Raw genomic sequence first — 14198 nt, 5'->3', positions numbered from 1 at the left:
AAAACATAAACTGGAGGGAATGGACTCATCCTCCTATAAATGAACATGAATCCTGAAGACTGTTTTCCAACTTTCTCCCAAGGAAGGAACTTCAGGAAACAAGAACAGAACCTGAAACAGATTCACAGCATACAGACAATCATACAGGGAGGGCTCATGGCTTCATCTGCTATGACTAAAGGAAAGAAAATTACCAAGGTAAGAACCTAATTTTCCCTTCCTTGTCATCAAGCAGATGAAGCCATTACGTATGGGATGTAACAAAGCAATCCCTATATAGGGTGGGAACAGGTCACACCACGCGCTAGCACTTGTGCTCCAAAACGCGCATCCCTCCTAGCAGCCACATCCAGCCTGTAATGTCGGGCAAAAGAGAGCTTAGAAGCCCATGTTGCTGCACTGCATATCTCTTGACGAGAGAGTGCTCCAGTTTCAGCCCAAGAGGAAGAAATCGCTCTGGTAGAATGCGCCTTAAAGGCTACAGGCGGAGACCAGCCGGCAAGCAGATAAGCTGAAAAGATAGCTTCTTTGAGCCAGCGGGCAATAGTGGCTTTAGACGCTGGAGACCCTCTGCGAGGACCTGATAGCAAAACAAACAGATGATCATAGATCCTGAAAGAGATAGTAACTCACAAATACTGCAGCAGAGTCCTGCGCACATCCAACAGGTGCAACTGCCCAAAAGATTCTGGAAACTCCTCCTTATCAAAGGAGGGCAAGAAAATAGGCTGGATTAGGTGAAACGCTGAAACCACCTTAGGCATGAAGGAAGGCACGGTCCGAACCGTGACCCCGGACTCTGAGAATTGCAGAAATGGGTCTCTACAGGACAGCGCCTGGAACTCTGACACCTGTCTCGCCGAAGTAATGGCCACAAGAAAAAACGGCCTTTAGTGTCAAATCTTTCTCCAATGCTCGCCGAAGTGGCTCAAAAGGAGAAACCTGCAGGGCCTTCAAAACTAGCCCCAGGTTCCAAGCTGGACAGGGTGCTCGCACGGAAGGCCGGAGCTGAAACACCCCACTAAGAAACCGTGCCACATCTGGATGAGCAGCTAAAGACATGCCTTCAACCTTACCACAAAGGGAGGCCAACGCTGCCACTTGCACCCTTTTTGTACACCATCCTGCAAAAAGTCCAGAATCGGCGAGACAGGAGCCCGCATAGGTGTGATCGCTTTTGAAGCACACCAAGACTCAAACTGGCACCAAATCCTGGCATAAGCCACGGAAGTGGAACACTTGCGGGCCTGCAGGAGAGTGGAAATGACTGTGTTTGAATAGCCTTTGTCCCTCAATTGCGCCCTCTCAATCGCCATGCCATAAGACCAAAGCGGCAGGCTTCCTCCATGGCTACCGGGCCCTGTGACAACAGGTTCGGTACCAGAGGTAAAGGAAGGGGAGCCTCCACTAGCATCTGTCGGAGGTCCGCATACCAAGGCCTCCTGGGCCAATCTGGGGCGATGAGGACCACTTCTCCTGGGTGCAGCCGAATCCGCAGGAGCACGCGCCCTATCAAGGGCCACGGAGGGAACACATATAGTAGGCCCGGAGGCCAGGGCTGAGTCAAGGCATCCAACCCTGCCGAGCGAGGATCTCTCCATCTGCTGAAGAAGCACGGGACTTTGGCATCTGAACTTGTCGCCATAAGATCCATCACGGGCTTGCCCCATTTGGCACATATCTGCAGGAATACTTCGTCTGCTAGTTCCCATTCTGCTGGATCGATCTGATGCCTGCTTAGATAATCGGCTTGCACGTTGCTCTGACCTGCAATGTGAGCTGCCGACAGAAACTGAAGATGCAGCTCGGCCCAGTGGCAAATCTGTTCGGCCTGCGCGGTCAGTGCTCTGCACTGAGTGCCGCCTTGTCGATTTATGTAGGCCACTGCTGTCGTGTTGTCCGACATCACTCTGACAGCCAATCCTTCCAGGGTCACTTGAAAGGCCAGAAGCGCCTGAAACACCGCTTGCTTCCCCTTGCAATGTGCGCCCCAGCCCTTCAGGCTGGCATCTGTCACTACTAGACACCAATCGGGGAGCGCCAGCGGCATTCCTCGCCGCAGCATGCTGTCTGAGAGCCACCACTCCATGCTGAGTCGGGCCACAGGGAGCCAAGAATGTCTGCATTGATAATCCTGAGAAACTGGAGACCATCTTTGAAGTAGGGAATACTGTAGAGGTCTCAGGTGCGCTCTCGCCCAGGGCACCACTTCCAATGTGGCTGTCATCGATCCCAGCAGCTGGACAATGTCCCAAGCTTGCGAGCGGGGCATCCTCAGGAGCAGACGGACCTGATTCTGAAGCTTGCACCGCCTTAGCTCGGGTAGGTATACATAGCCCGAGTCTGTGTCGAACCTGGCCCCCAAATATTCTAGAGATTGCGAGGGGGTCAGGTGACTTTTGGCCATATTGACGACCCAGCCTAGAGATTGAAGTACTGAGACCACTCTGGCTGTAGCTTGATAGCTCTCTGTTACAGAGTCTGCCCTGATGAGCCAGTCGTCTAGGTACGGGTGAACCGTGATACCTTCTCGCCTGAGCAAAGCAGCTACTACCACCATTACCTTCGAAAAGGTTCGGGGAGCTATGGTGAGGCCAAAAGGCAAGGCCCGGAACTGGAAATGTTTTCAAACACCGCAAACCTCAGAAACTTCTGGTGCGGGGACCAAATTGGTATGTATAAGTAAGCTTCTTCCAGGTCTAGAGACGTGAGAAACTCTCCTGGCTGTACCGCAGCAATGACGGAGCGCAGGGTTTCCATGTGGAAATGCCGCACTCTCAGGGACTTGTTTAATTCTTTTAAGTCCAGAATAGGGCGAAAAGACCCACCTTTTCGCGGCACCACAAAGTAGATGGAGTATCCGCCGTAGCCGTGTTCAGCAGGAGGTACCGGGGACACAGCCCCTAACTGAATCAGACCTTGCAAAGTCTCCTCTACCGCCGCCCGTTTGGCGGTAGAACCGTGTCGGGACTCCACAAACATGTCTCTTACTGGGGCGTTGAATTCTAGTCTGTAGCCATCTCTGATCAGGTCCAGAACCCACTGATCTGAGGAAATATTGGCCCACTCCTCGGCAAAGAGGGAAAGATGTCCTCCGATGACAGGAAGCGAGGAAGCGGCCGGCGCACCATCATTGAGAGGGTCGCCCCTGAACTCCAGGCCTAGAGCCGGTGGCTGCGGAACGCTTGTCCGAGCGAAAGGAGTTCCTCTGCTGAAAAACGGGCACGAGAAGTGAACCCAGCAGAACGCCCCGGGCGGTACCTTCTAGCTTCACGGAAGCAAGGTCTATAAGAGGAGTGGACCGCCTGGCCCTTGGAGGAAGGCCTCGGCCTATCTTCGGGCAAGCGCTGGGGTTTAGGATCTCCCAGGCCTTTAACAAATTTTTTTTCAACTCCTCACCAAATAGGAGAAGGCCTTGAAAGGGCAACTTCACCAACCTTTGCTTAGAGGCCATGTCCGCTGCCCAATGTCGTAGCCAAATAAGACGGCGAGCCGCCACTGCTACTGCCATTTGCTTAGCCGAAGCTCTGACAATATCATAAAGGGCATCAGCCAAAAAGGACAAGGCCGACTCCAGCCACGGAGCCATATCCGAGAAGGGCTCCGCTCCATCTCCGGGCTGTTCCACTGCCTGTTGCATCCACGCCAGGCAGGCTCTAGCAGCATAACAACTGCATGCAGACGCCCGAACAGTAAGACCTACAATTTCAAAGGACCGTTTAAGTGCTGTTTCCAGCCTACGGCCTTGTATATCCTTCAGGGCAACTCCTCCTTCCACAGGGAAGGTAGTTCTCTTTGTCACCGCAGTGACCAGGGCATCTACTTTAGGCATTGCAAAGCGAGCCAAATGCTCCTCACACAGAGGGTATAATTGCCCCATAGCCCTGGAAACTTTCAATGGTCCCTCGGGTTCAGCCCACTGAGCAGAAATAAGCTCTTGGATGGAGTCATGCAAAGGAAAGGCTCGAGCAGGCTTTTTGGTACTAGCCATCCTAGGATTCACAGAGGAGGCAGTGCCACTGTCAGGCTCTTCAATAGAAAGGACCTGTAGGGCATCTGAAATAAGCGCTGGCAGCTCATCACGGTGGAAAATCCTCACCGCGGAGGGATCATCCAGATCCTGTGGTAATTCTGCACCTGACTCTGGCTCCTCAGACCATGAAGGCCTGCCAGAACTCTCCGAATCCTCACAGCCCGACCACGGGGGGGAAAAAGGAGGTGCACCACAATCTGAAGGGGAATTAGCCCTTCTACGCTTTTCTTTATGCCAATTATCAGGGAAAATAGCCTCAGCGGGCAGTCCCAGGCCAGAATCCACCGGGGGGGACAGTAGAAGGGGCCTCAGACGACCCTTGAGGGAGAGCTCTTTTCAGCATGTATGCTTTATACAATAATAATAACACAAAATCAGGGGAGAAAAACTCGCCCTGGGCACCCAGATCCCAACCGGGGCTAGCCGCTTCCTGAATAGCCTCAATTCGAGGTGTCCCCCCCCCCCCCCCCCCGGGCTCAAGGCTCTCCATCTCTATGGAGGCCGCGCCATGCAGAGAATTCAAAATGGCGTCCGCTGCCAGCTCTGAGCAGGAAGAATCATCGCTCGCCATGCTCGGGCAGCTCTTACACCTGTACAGCATGATTTACAGAGCCCCGCTGCTGATTTGCGCTTGCCACACTGGGAACAGCGCTTTACATTCTCTGCAGCCATCGCCGAAAACGGCGGGAAAATTCAAAATGGCGGTTTCGCGCCAAAAACACCCCGATTGCGGGCCCACCCCGGAGGAGTTAGAAAACATTCTTACCTCACCGGACCGAGTATCACAGCTCCGGTCCCATAGAAGAATCAAAGGAAAACCTCTGTTCCAACTTTTTTTTTTTTTTTTTTTTTTTTTAACGCTGTGAGGAAAGCAGAGGTAATAAGAACTCCGGAGGCTCAGATGAGTGGGAAAGGCAGGGAAAGGCGAACCAATGTGCCTGCATCCACTGAGTGGGAAAAGACAGGGAAAAGCAAGCTAATATGTCCACATCCACGGGGGTATGGGTAAGGCAGGGAAAGGGCTAACCTATGTGCTTTCAAAGTGAAGCTGCTATAGCCTCTAACACCACGGCTAACAACTGGCAAGCCAGGAGCCACCCCCAGGCAGAATTTTGATGGAGCTTGAAGAAGCTGCAGCCACCCTGCTTGGGGAGATAGAGAATACTGAAGAGGCAGTGGAGCTGGCTGGCCATGAGGCACTGTGAAAAGTTGAGTGCTCTCTATCTCCCCCTGCTGGTTGATGGACACAACCCATAAGTAATGGCTTCATCTGCTTGATGACAAGGAAAGTGGGGTTCCCTAGAGGTCTGTGCTGGGTCTGCTGCTTTTTAACATATTTATTAATGATCTAGAGATGGGAGTAACTAGTGAGATAATTATATTTGCTGACGACACAAAGTTATATAAAGCTGTTAAATTGCAAGAGGATTGTGAAAAATTACAAGAGGACCTTACGAGACTGGGAAACTGGGCATCCAAATGGCAGATATCGTTTAATGTGAGCAAGTGCAAAGTGATGAATGTGAGAAAGAGGAACCCAAACTATAGTTATGTGAAGCAAGGATCCACATTAGGAGTCACCGACCAGGAAAGGGAAGTGTCATCGTTGATGATACACTGAAACCCTCTGCTCAGTGGGCGACAGCAGCTAAGAAAGCAAATAGATGGTTAGGTATATTAAAAAAGGAATGGAAAACAAAAATGAGAACATTATAATGTCTTTGTATTGTTCTATGGGGCAATCACACCTCAAATACTGTGTGCAATTCTGGTCGCCGCATCTCTAAAAAAAAATATAGTGGAATTAGAAAAGGTATAGGGAAGGGTGACAAAAATGATAAAGGGGATGGAACAACTTCCCTATGAGGAAATGCTAAAGTGGCTAGGGCTCTTCAGCTTGGCGAAAAGACGGCTGAGGGAAGATACGTTAGAGGTCTATAAAATAATGAGTGGAGTAGAATGGGTAGATAATAATCGCTTGTTTACTTTTTCCAAAAATACTAGGACTTGGGGGCACGCAATGAAGCTACAAAGTAGTCAATTTAAAACAAATCGGAGAAAATATTTCTTCACTCAATGTGTAATTAAACTCTGTAATTCATGGCCAGAGAATGTAGTAAAAGCAGTTAGCTTAGCAGGGTTTTAAAAAAGGTTTGGATAGCTTCCTAAAAGTCCATAAGCCATTATTAAGATGAACTTGGGGAAAATCCATTGCTTACTGCTAGGATAAGCAGCATACATTTTGGGACCTTGCCAGGTACTTGTAACCTGGATTGGCCACTGTTGGAAACAGGATACAGGGCTTGATGGACCTTCTGTCTCTCCCAGTACGGCGATTCTCTTGTTCTTATGTTTGAGCAGGAGGATGGAATGATCGAAGCAGTGAGTGTGACATAGGCGACTAACAGCAGTATTCTGGAGAGTTTGAAGTTTTTTCAAAGATGGTCAGGGTAAACCATCGTAAACAATATTGCGGTAGTCAAGCCAAGACGTGAAAAGGGAAAGAATCAATTTGTGAAAAGTATTATGATTGAAAAAAATGACGAACTGCACTTAGCTGAGAAAACAGAATTAAAAAAAGTAAAATTATGTATCATACCTGATAATTTTCTTTCCATTAATCATAGCTGATCAATCCATAGACTGGTGGGTTGTGTCCATCTACCAGCAGGTGGAGATAGAGAGCAATCCTTTTGCCTCCCTATATGTGGTCATGTGCTGCCAGAAACTCCTCAGTATGTCGATATCAAAGCTCCATCTGCAGAACTCACCACTTAGAGAATTACACCCACAAAGGGACACTCTACCCAGCTCACCACCGCCGAAACAGGGGAGGGGAATCAACCCAGCTCATCCCCGTGGAGCGGGGGAGGGACACCACACCCGCCGATGCAGGGGGATCTGGCTTATCCTGCAACCGCGGGAGGAGCTGACTGACCCTAACACCGCCGAAGCGGGAGGGGTACAAAGCTGCCCTACAGCCGCACGAAGCGGGAGGGAGCGCCGGCAGAATTTAGGTCTCAATCCAGCCCTGTAAAACGGAGGGGAGAGGAATGCAGCAGCTCACTGTAACACAAAATTGTCTCAACTCTTGAAGAATCCAATTGAAAAAACTTGAACACGAAGTCCTCCTGAACAGGAACTGAAGACTAAACTTGAACCTGAAATGCAACCAGAATATAAACAGTACAGATATCTGGGAGGGGCTATGGATTGACCAGCTATGATTAATGGAAAGAAAATTATCAGGTATGATACATAATTTTACCTTCCATATCATCATGTTGATCAATCCATAGACTGGTGGGATGTACCGAAGCAGTACTCACCCAGGGCGGGACATAGAAATCTCTGACCGCAACACTGAAGCTCCAAACCGGGCCTCCGCCCGAGCAGCCACAGTCAAGCGGTAATGACTGGAGAAGGTATGATGCGATGCCCAAGTTGCCGCCTTACAAATCTCTTCCAAGGAGACAGACCCCCTGTGCTCTAGTGGAGTGAGCCTTCAGCCGGATAGGCGGCACCTTCCCCGCGGCCACATAAGCCGCTGCAATGGTTTCCTTGACCCATCGTGCCACTGTAGGCTTGGCAGCCTGCAGACCCTTACGAGGACCTGCGAACAGCACAAACAGATGATCCGACTTCCGGAAATCATTGGTCACTTCCAAGTATCTGATGATGACTCGTCTCACATCTAGATATTTGAGAGCAGAGTACTCCTCTGGGTAGTCCTCCCTACGAAAGGACGGTAGACAGAGCTGCTGATTCACATGGAAGCGAGAAACAATCTTGGGCAGGAAGGAAGGCACTGTGCGAATAGACACTCCTGCCTCAGTGAACTGCAGAAAGGGCTCTCGACATGATAGCGCCTGGAGCTCGGAAACTCTTCTGGCTGAAGTGATAGCCACCAAAAAGACTGCTTTCAACGTCAGGTCTTTCAGAGATGCCCTCGACAAGGGTTCAAAAGGCGGCTTCTGCAAGGCTCTTAGCACCAAATTGAGATTCCACGCAGCTACCACTGAGTGCAGAGGAGGGCACAGGTGATTAACTCCCTTGAGAAAGCACCCCACATCTGGCTGCGAGGCCAGGGAAGCACCCTTCAGGCGACCCCTGAAGCAAGCCAGAGCCGCTACCTAGACTTTAAGGGAACTGAGCGACAGGCCTTTCTCCAGACCTTCTTAAAGGAACGCCAACACTGAAGAAATTGGAGCAGTGAAGGGAGAAAGATAGCCTGCCTCACACCACGATGCAAAGGTACGCCAAACCCTGGCGTAAGCAGTAGAAGTAGAGCGCTTCCTTGCTCTCAGCATACTGACGATGACCTTGTCTGAGAAGCCCTTCTTCCTCAGATGCTGCCGCTCAATAGCCAGGCCGTAAGACCAAAGGGGGAGGGATCCTCCATCACCACGGGACCCTGATGCAACAGGCCCTGCTCCGCTGACAGCCGCAGAGGGCCGTCCACTGAGAGCCTGATCAAGTCCGCATACTAGGGACGTCTGGGCCAGTCCGGACCCCCAGGATTATCCGGCCTGGATGCTTTGCCACCCGGTCTAGCACCCTGCCCAACATGGGCCAGGGCAGGAACACATAGAGAAGCTCCCGTGTCGGCCACTGTTGGAGAAGAACATCTACTCCCAGAGATTGAGGGTCCCGTCCTCTGCTGAAAAAGCGCGGCACTTGGCAATTGGCCGATGACACCATCAGATCTAGGCTCGGCTGGCCCCAGCGCTTCGTGATGTTCAAGAACGCCTGAGCAGATAGCTGCCACTCTCCGGGATCCAAGGTATGGCGACTGAGAAAGTCCGCCTTGACATTCATGACTCCCGCAATGTGGGCCGCCGACAGCTGTTCCAGGTTCGCTTCCGCCCACTGGTATAGATTTATGGCCTCCTTGGCTAGAGGAGCGCTCTTGGTACCTCCCTGGCGGTTGACATAGGCCACAGCCGTGGCATTGTCCGACAGGACCAGTACTGGCTTCAACGCCAGTACCGGGAGAAACTCCAAAAGCGCCAACCGAATGGCTCTGAGTTCCAGGAGGTTGATAGACCACTTTGCCTCTGCAGGAGACCAGAGCCCCTGCGCTGTCCTTCCCAAGCAGTGGGCTCCCCAGCCCGACAAAGAGGCGTCCGTCGTGACGACAACCCACTCCGGGGTCCAAAGAGGCATTCCTGCAGACAGCTTGTCTGGCCTCAGCCACCAGCTCAGCGCCTTGCGCACCGCTGGATCCAAGGGAAGGTGCACAGCGTAATCTTCCGACACTGGAGTCCATCGCTGCAGCAGAGAGTGCTGTAGAGGTCTCATATGGGCCCTGGCCCAGGGCACTACTTCCATCGTGGCAGTCATACAGCCCAACAGCTGCACATAGTCCCAAGCCCGAAGAGGAGAGGCTACTAGGAACTGGTCCACCTGAGCCTGAAGCTTGACAATCTGATTGTCTGGCAGGAACACTCTGCCCACTTGGGTGTCGAAACGAACTCCCAGATACTCCAGGGACTGAGTCGGGTGCAGCTGGCTTTTCTCCCAGTTGATGATCCACCCCAGGGAGCTCAAAAGAGCAATCACCCGGTCTGAAGCTCTGCCGCACTCTGCATAAGAGGGGGCTCGGATCAACCAGTCGTCCAGATAAGGATGGACTTGTACTTCTTCCTTGCGTAGGAAGGCCGCGATGACCACCCTTACTTTGGAGAAGGTCCGCGGAGCAGTAGCCAACCCGAATGGGAGGGCTCTGAACTGGAAGTGTCGGCCCAGGACTGCAAAACGCAGAAAGCATTGATGAGGAGGCCAGATGGGAATATGCAAGTAAGCTTCCTTGATGTCCAAGGATGCCAGGAACTCCCCTGCCATCACCGCCGCTATAACAGAGCGGAGAGTCTCCATTCGGAAGTGTCGAACTTTCAAGGCCCGATTGACCCCTTTGAGGTCGAGGATAGGCCGTACAGAACCTCCTTTCTTTGGTACTACAAAGTAAATGGAGTAACGTCCCTTGCCAAGCTGATCTTCTGGCACCGGAACGACCGCACCCAGGCGGATCAGATTGTCCAAAGTCTGCTGCACTGCCACAGCTTTGACCGGAGACTTGCAGGGAGAGTGCACAAACCCGTCTCTTAAGGGTCGGCAGAACTCTAGCTTGTAGCCGTCTCTGATGACTTCCAGCACCCAAGCGTCTGAAGTTACCCTGGTCCAATCGCCCAGAAACGACGATAGGCATCCTCCAATCTGCTCTGAGCCATGGACCAGGGCCCCGTCATTGGGTACGAGACCCTGGGGGAGGACCGGAGGATGCACCTCCGGGACGGCGGTCTCTGCGAAAGGAATGCTGCTTGGGGGAGAAGTTCCTTTTGAAGGAAGAGGGGGCAGAGGAGCCCGACTTGCCCGGTCGATACCGACGGGCTTCCTGAAACCGTCCTTTGGAGGAACCGGGGCGAGCACCACTGGCCCGAGCCCTGGCCTCCGGTAACCTCTTGTCCTTAGACGTGCCGAGATCGGTCACAATCTTGTCCAGCTCGACCCCAAAGAGCAGCTTGCCTTTAAAAGGCAACTTAGCCAGGCGAGACTTAGAGGCGTGGTCAGCAGACCAATGCTTCAGCCAAAGCCAGCGCCGTGCAGAGACTGTCTGAGCCATACCTTTAGCCGAGGCTCTCAAGACATCATACAGCAAGTCTGCCAAGTAGGCCAAGCCCGATTCCAGGGCCGGCCAATCAGCCCTCAAGGAATGATCCGAGGGGGAAGCCCGCTGCACAATTGTCAGGCACGCCCTGGCCACATAGGAGCCGCAAACTGAGGCCTGCAAACTTAAAGCAGCCGCCTCAAAGGACGACTTTAAAGCCGCCTCCAATCTTCTGTCTTGGGCGTCCTTTAGGGCCGTGCCACCTTCCACCGGCAACGCCGTTTTCTTAGTCACCGCAGTGATTAAAGAATCCACGGTAGGCCAAAGAAAGGCCTCCCGTTCACCTTCAGGGAGAGGATAGAGGCGGGACATAGCCCTAGCCACTTTAAGGCTCACTTCTGGGAAATCCCATTGAGCCGAAATCAAGGTGTGCATGGCTTCATGCACATGGAAGGTTCTAGGCGGGCGCTTCGTCCCCAGTATAATGGCAGAGCCAGCAGAGGCTGAGGGAGAGACGTCCTCCGGAGAGGAAATCTTCAAAATGCTCATGGCCTGCACTAACAGGTTGGGCAAATCCTCTGAGCGAAAGATCCGTGCTGCAGAGGGGTCATCCGCTCCATCCGAGCGGGAATCCGTCTCCTCCAAGGAATCCCCAAAGGACCGTTGGGAGAACTCAGATACGCTGCCCTCATCTACATCAGAGGAGACCGAGTCCTCTAGGGCCTGGAAATCCACCCGAGGGCATTTGCTTCCGGAGGCCTCAACCCCTTTATCAGACAGGGGAACAGGGGCAGCGTTTTGCATAAGAAAAGCCTGATACAGCAGCAAAATGAACTCAGGGGAGAAACCCCCCAAACTGTGCACTTCTGCAGCCTGGGCCCGGCCCTAGACGCACCCTCAACCGGCGCTCGCAAGAGCAGGGGAGAAACATGCTGCGCATCCAAAATAGCGTCCGGCGCGAAACTCCAAGAAGGAGCCGGGCAGGAAGAACGGTGCTTAACTTTTGCCGCTTTCTTGCTGTCGCCCGAATCAAGGGCGACCATAGCATTAACGTCTCCCACCTCGAGGGCGGCCCAAGAAGAAGCCGTCCGAGCAGAGTGGCCAGCCAAAATGGAGTGGGCGAGCAGCGGGGGATGGGCGCCTATGGCGGGAAAAACCGCCGCACCGGAGGAAGAACCGGGACACTGACCGGACTCCAAACTGACGCCCAAAAAAGGCGATTCAGGCTTTGAAACCCCCGCATCCCCGCTAGACGCGCCCACGCGGTCCGGGGAGTGATTCTTCGCGCCCTCACCCTCCGATGCCATAAGCCACGTGGAGACCGATCGGGGAACCCCCTGCCCGCTACAAAAGGTAAAAATTACCTGCTTCTCGCTCTGAGCTGTAACGAACTGGTGTCCCAGTGAGCAGCTGCAAGAAACGCTGATATAAACTTTGAAATAAACGCCCTTAAAGGACGTTCAAAAATTTTTTTTTTTAACGGAGCCAGCGGGAGGGGGGAGAAAAGGAGGGACCTGGCACCACCAGGTTTGCACTTGCTCAAGACGAGCCCTCAACCCCAGGTACTCAACAAAACCTACGAATTAGGCTTGGAGACCTAGCCAGAGCTGCTGCTGTGTGTGACCACCACCTGCTGAGATAGAGAACATACTGGGGAGTTTCTGGCAGCACATGACCACATATAGGGAGGCAAAAGGATTGCTCTCTATCTCCACCTGCTGGTAGATGGACACAACCCACCAGTGTTGCCAGGTGGGCGGAAATTTTTGCCCGCGGCGGGTTGCGGTTTTTTGGGCGGCATTTTGGGATTCTGTGCGGTTTTTTGGGCGGCTTTTTGCCTTTTTCGGCCGCGGGGGGGCGGGGTTAGTGACGTTTTTTGGGCGGGGTTAGTGACGTTTTGGGCGGGCCGATGACGTGGGAGGCGGGGCCGATGACGGGGAGGCGGGGCTGATGATGGGGGAGGCGGGGCTGATGACGGGGGAGGCGGGGCCGGTGACGGCGGGGTGATGACGCGGGGGTGGGGGTGTCAGGGGCGGGGTTTGTGTTTGGGCGGGTTTTGGGCTGGTTTTTGGGCTGGATTGGGCTAGAAAAAAATTTTCCACCTGGTAACCCTGCAACCCACCAGTCCATGGATTGATCAGCATGATGATATGGAAAGAGGTCTTGGATAACAGGGATTTGTGGCTGAAAAGATAGAGCAAAGTCCAAGATGACCCCAAGGTATGCATGAGATATATTTGCATAGTGAGGCAGTACATAGAAATATATTCATGCATATTCATTGTGCAGACAAGTTTGGCTTCAGAAGCCCTAAGTAAATGGGCATTTTTCAAATTGGGAATTTTTCAAAATAGACCAACCCTCCCTGCTGATATAAAGTGCCTCCTGTTGTTTCATTTGAAATCACATGGTTGTCAGGGCCAATTGTTCTGCTTTTAATACAGCTGCTCCGATACCTTAGGTAACATCTTAGTCCTGCCTAGGTGCTGGTCCAACCCTGAGCGCCTAACACCCTCGCACCGACCTCGGACGGAGCTCTGATAATATAGAAACTACAAGAGAAGCATTAACTTCACCGTAAAAACAGAGCCGGAGAAAGAGAAAAGAATGACGTGCAAAGGGAAAACGAGAGAGGAGGGGGCTTTCAACCGCTCCAGCTACTACCGACTCAAGGAATTAACCTTACCAGAGACCGCCAAAGCCTGAAGAGGAAAGTGGGGAGCGTTCTGACAAAGAAGACTGGCCATGTCAACCCCAGCCGCTCCAGGCTTTGCCATCACTGAACCCAAAAAAAAACAGAACAAGAACCGTTTGCCGAGCCAGTTCTAGAGGCTCCGCCCATTCGCCTCATCAGTGCGCGCTGAGTTCAGACGCTTCTTTGTATACATCAAGGAGAGTAGATAAAACAGGAGGCGAAGTGACGTCAAAATGTCGAAGTTAATTAGGTTTATCTCTGTGTCCCTATCCCCGCGCAGCCGTCATCTCCGTACGATCAATCCAAAGCAAGTAAACCTATGAACCTATGAGCTGCTGCATCTACGTAGTCGTTCTTTATTGTTGGTAGCTTTTTTATTTAATCATGGTAGGTGGGATCGGGTTGTCTTCCACCTCCAGGTGCCTCCACCAGGTACTGCATCATGCCATGAAGAGCCAGGTTAGGATTACAAGCTTCTCCTACTAACCTACAAATGCACTCCATCTGCAGCCCCTCCTTACCTCTCTACCCTCATCTCCCCTTACGTTCCTACCCGTAACCTCCGCTCTCTAGACAATCCCTCCTTTCAATACCCTTCTTCACCACCGCCAACTCCAGGCTCCGCCCTTTCTACCTCCCTCACCTCAAGCGTGGAACAAACTCCCTGAGCCCATACGCCAAGTCCCCTCCCTGGCCATCTTCAAATCACTGCTCAAAGCCCACCTCTTCAATGTCGCCTTCGGCACCTAACCACCACACCTATACTCAGAAATCTAGACTACACCAACTTGACATTTTGTCCTTTAGATTGTAAGCTCATGACTCCTATATCCTATGTCACTGTGCCTTCCTCCGGTCCTTTG

General features: G+C 52.4%; 1 protein-coding gene across 2 annotated transcripts in view; it reads right to left on the bottom strand.

Moving 5' to 3' along the window:
* KIAA0895 (KIAA0895 ortholog) overlaps positions 1-13515 on the bottom strand; it is an 89778-nt gene extending 76263 nt beyond the window's left edge. For both annotated transcript variants that reach the window (XM_030204153.1, XM_030204162.1), the window contains exon 1: positions 13327-13515. In XM_030204153.1, coding sequence (XP_030060013.1) covers positions 13327-13417 — 91 coding nt within the window. In that variant the 5' untranslated portion in view covers positions 13418-13515. The remainder of the gene's footprint in view (positions 1-13326) is intronic.
* Positions 13516-14198: the final 683 nt, after the last annotated feature.

The sequence above is a fragment of the Microcaecilia unicolor genome, chromosome 1 (assembly GCF_901765095.1).
Source record: "Microcaecilia unicolor chromosome 1, aMicUni1.1, whole genome shotgun sequence".
In the NCBI taxonomy this organism is placed as follows: domain Eukaryota; kingdom Metazoa; phylum Chordata; class Amphibia; order Gymnophiona; family Siphonopidae; genus Microcaecilia; species Microcaecilia unicolor.
This window is presented reverse-complemented; position numbering and strand designations above follow the sequence as displayed.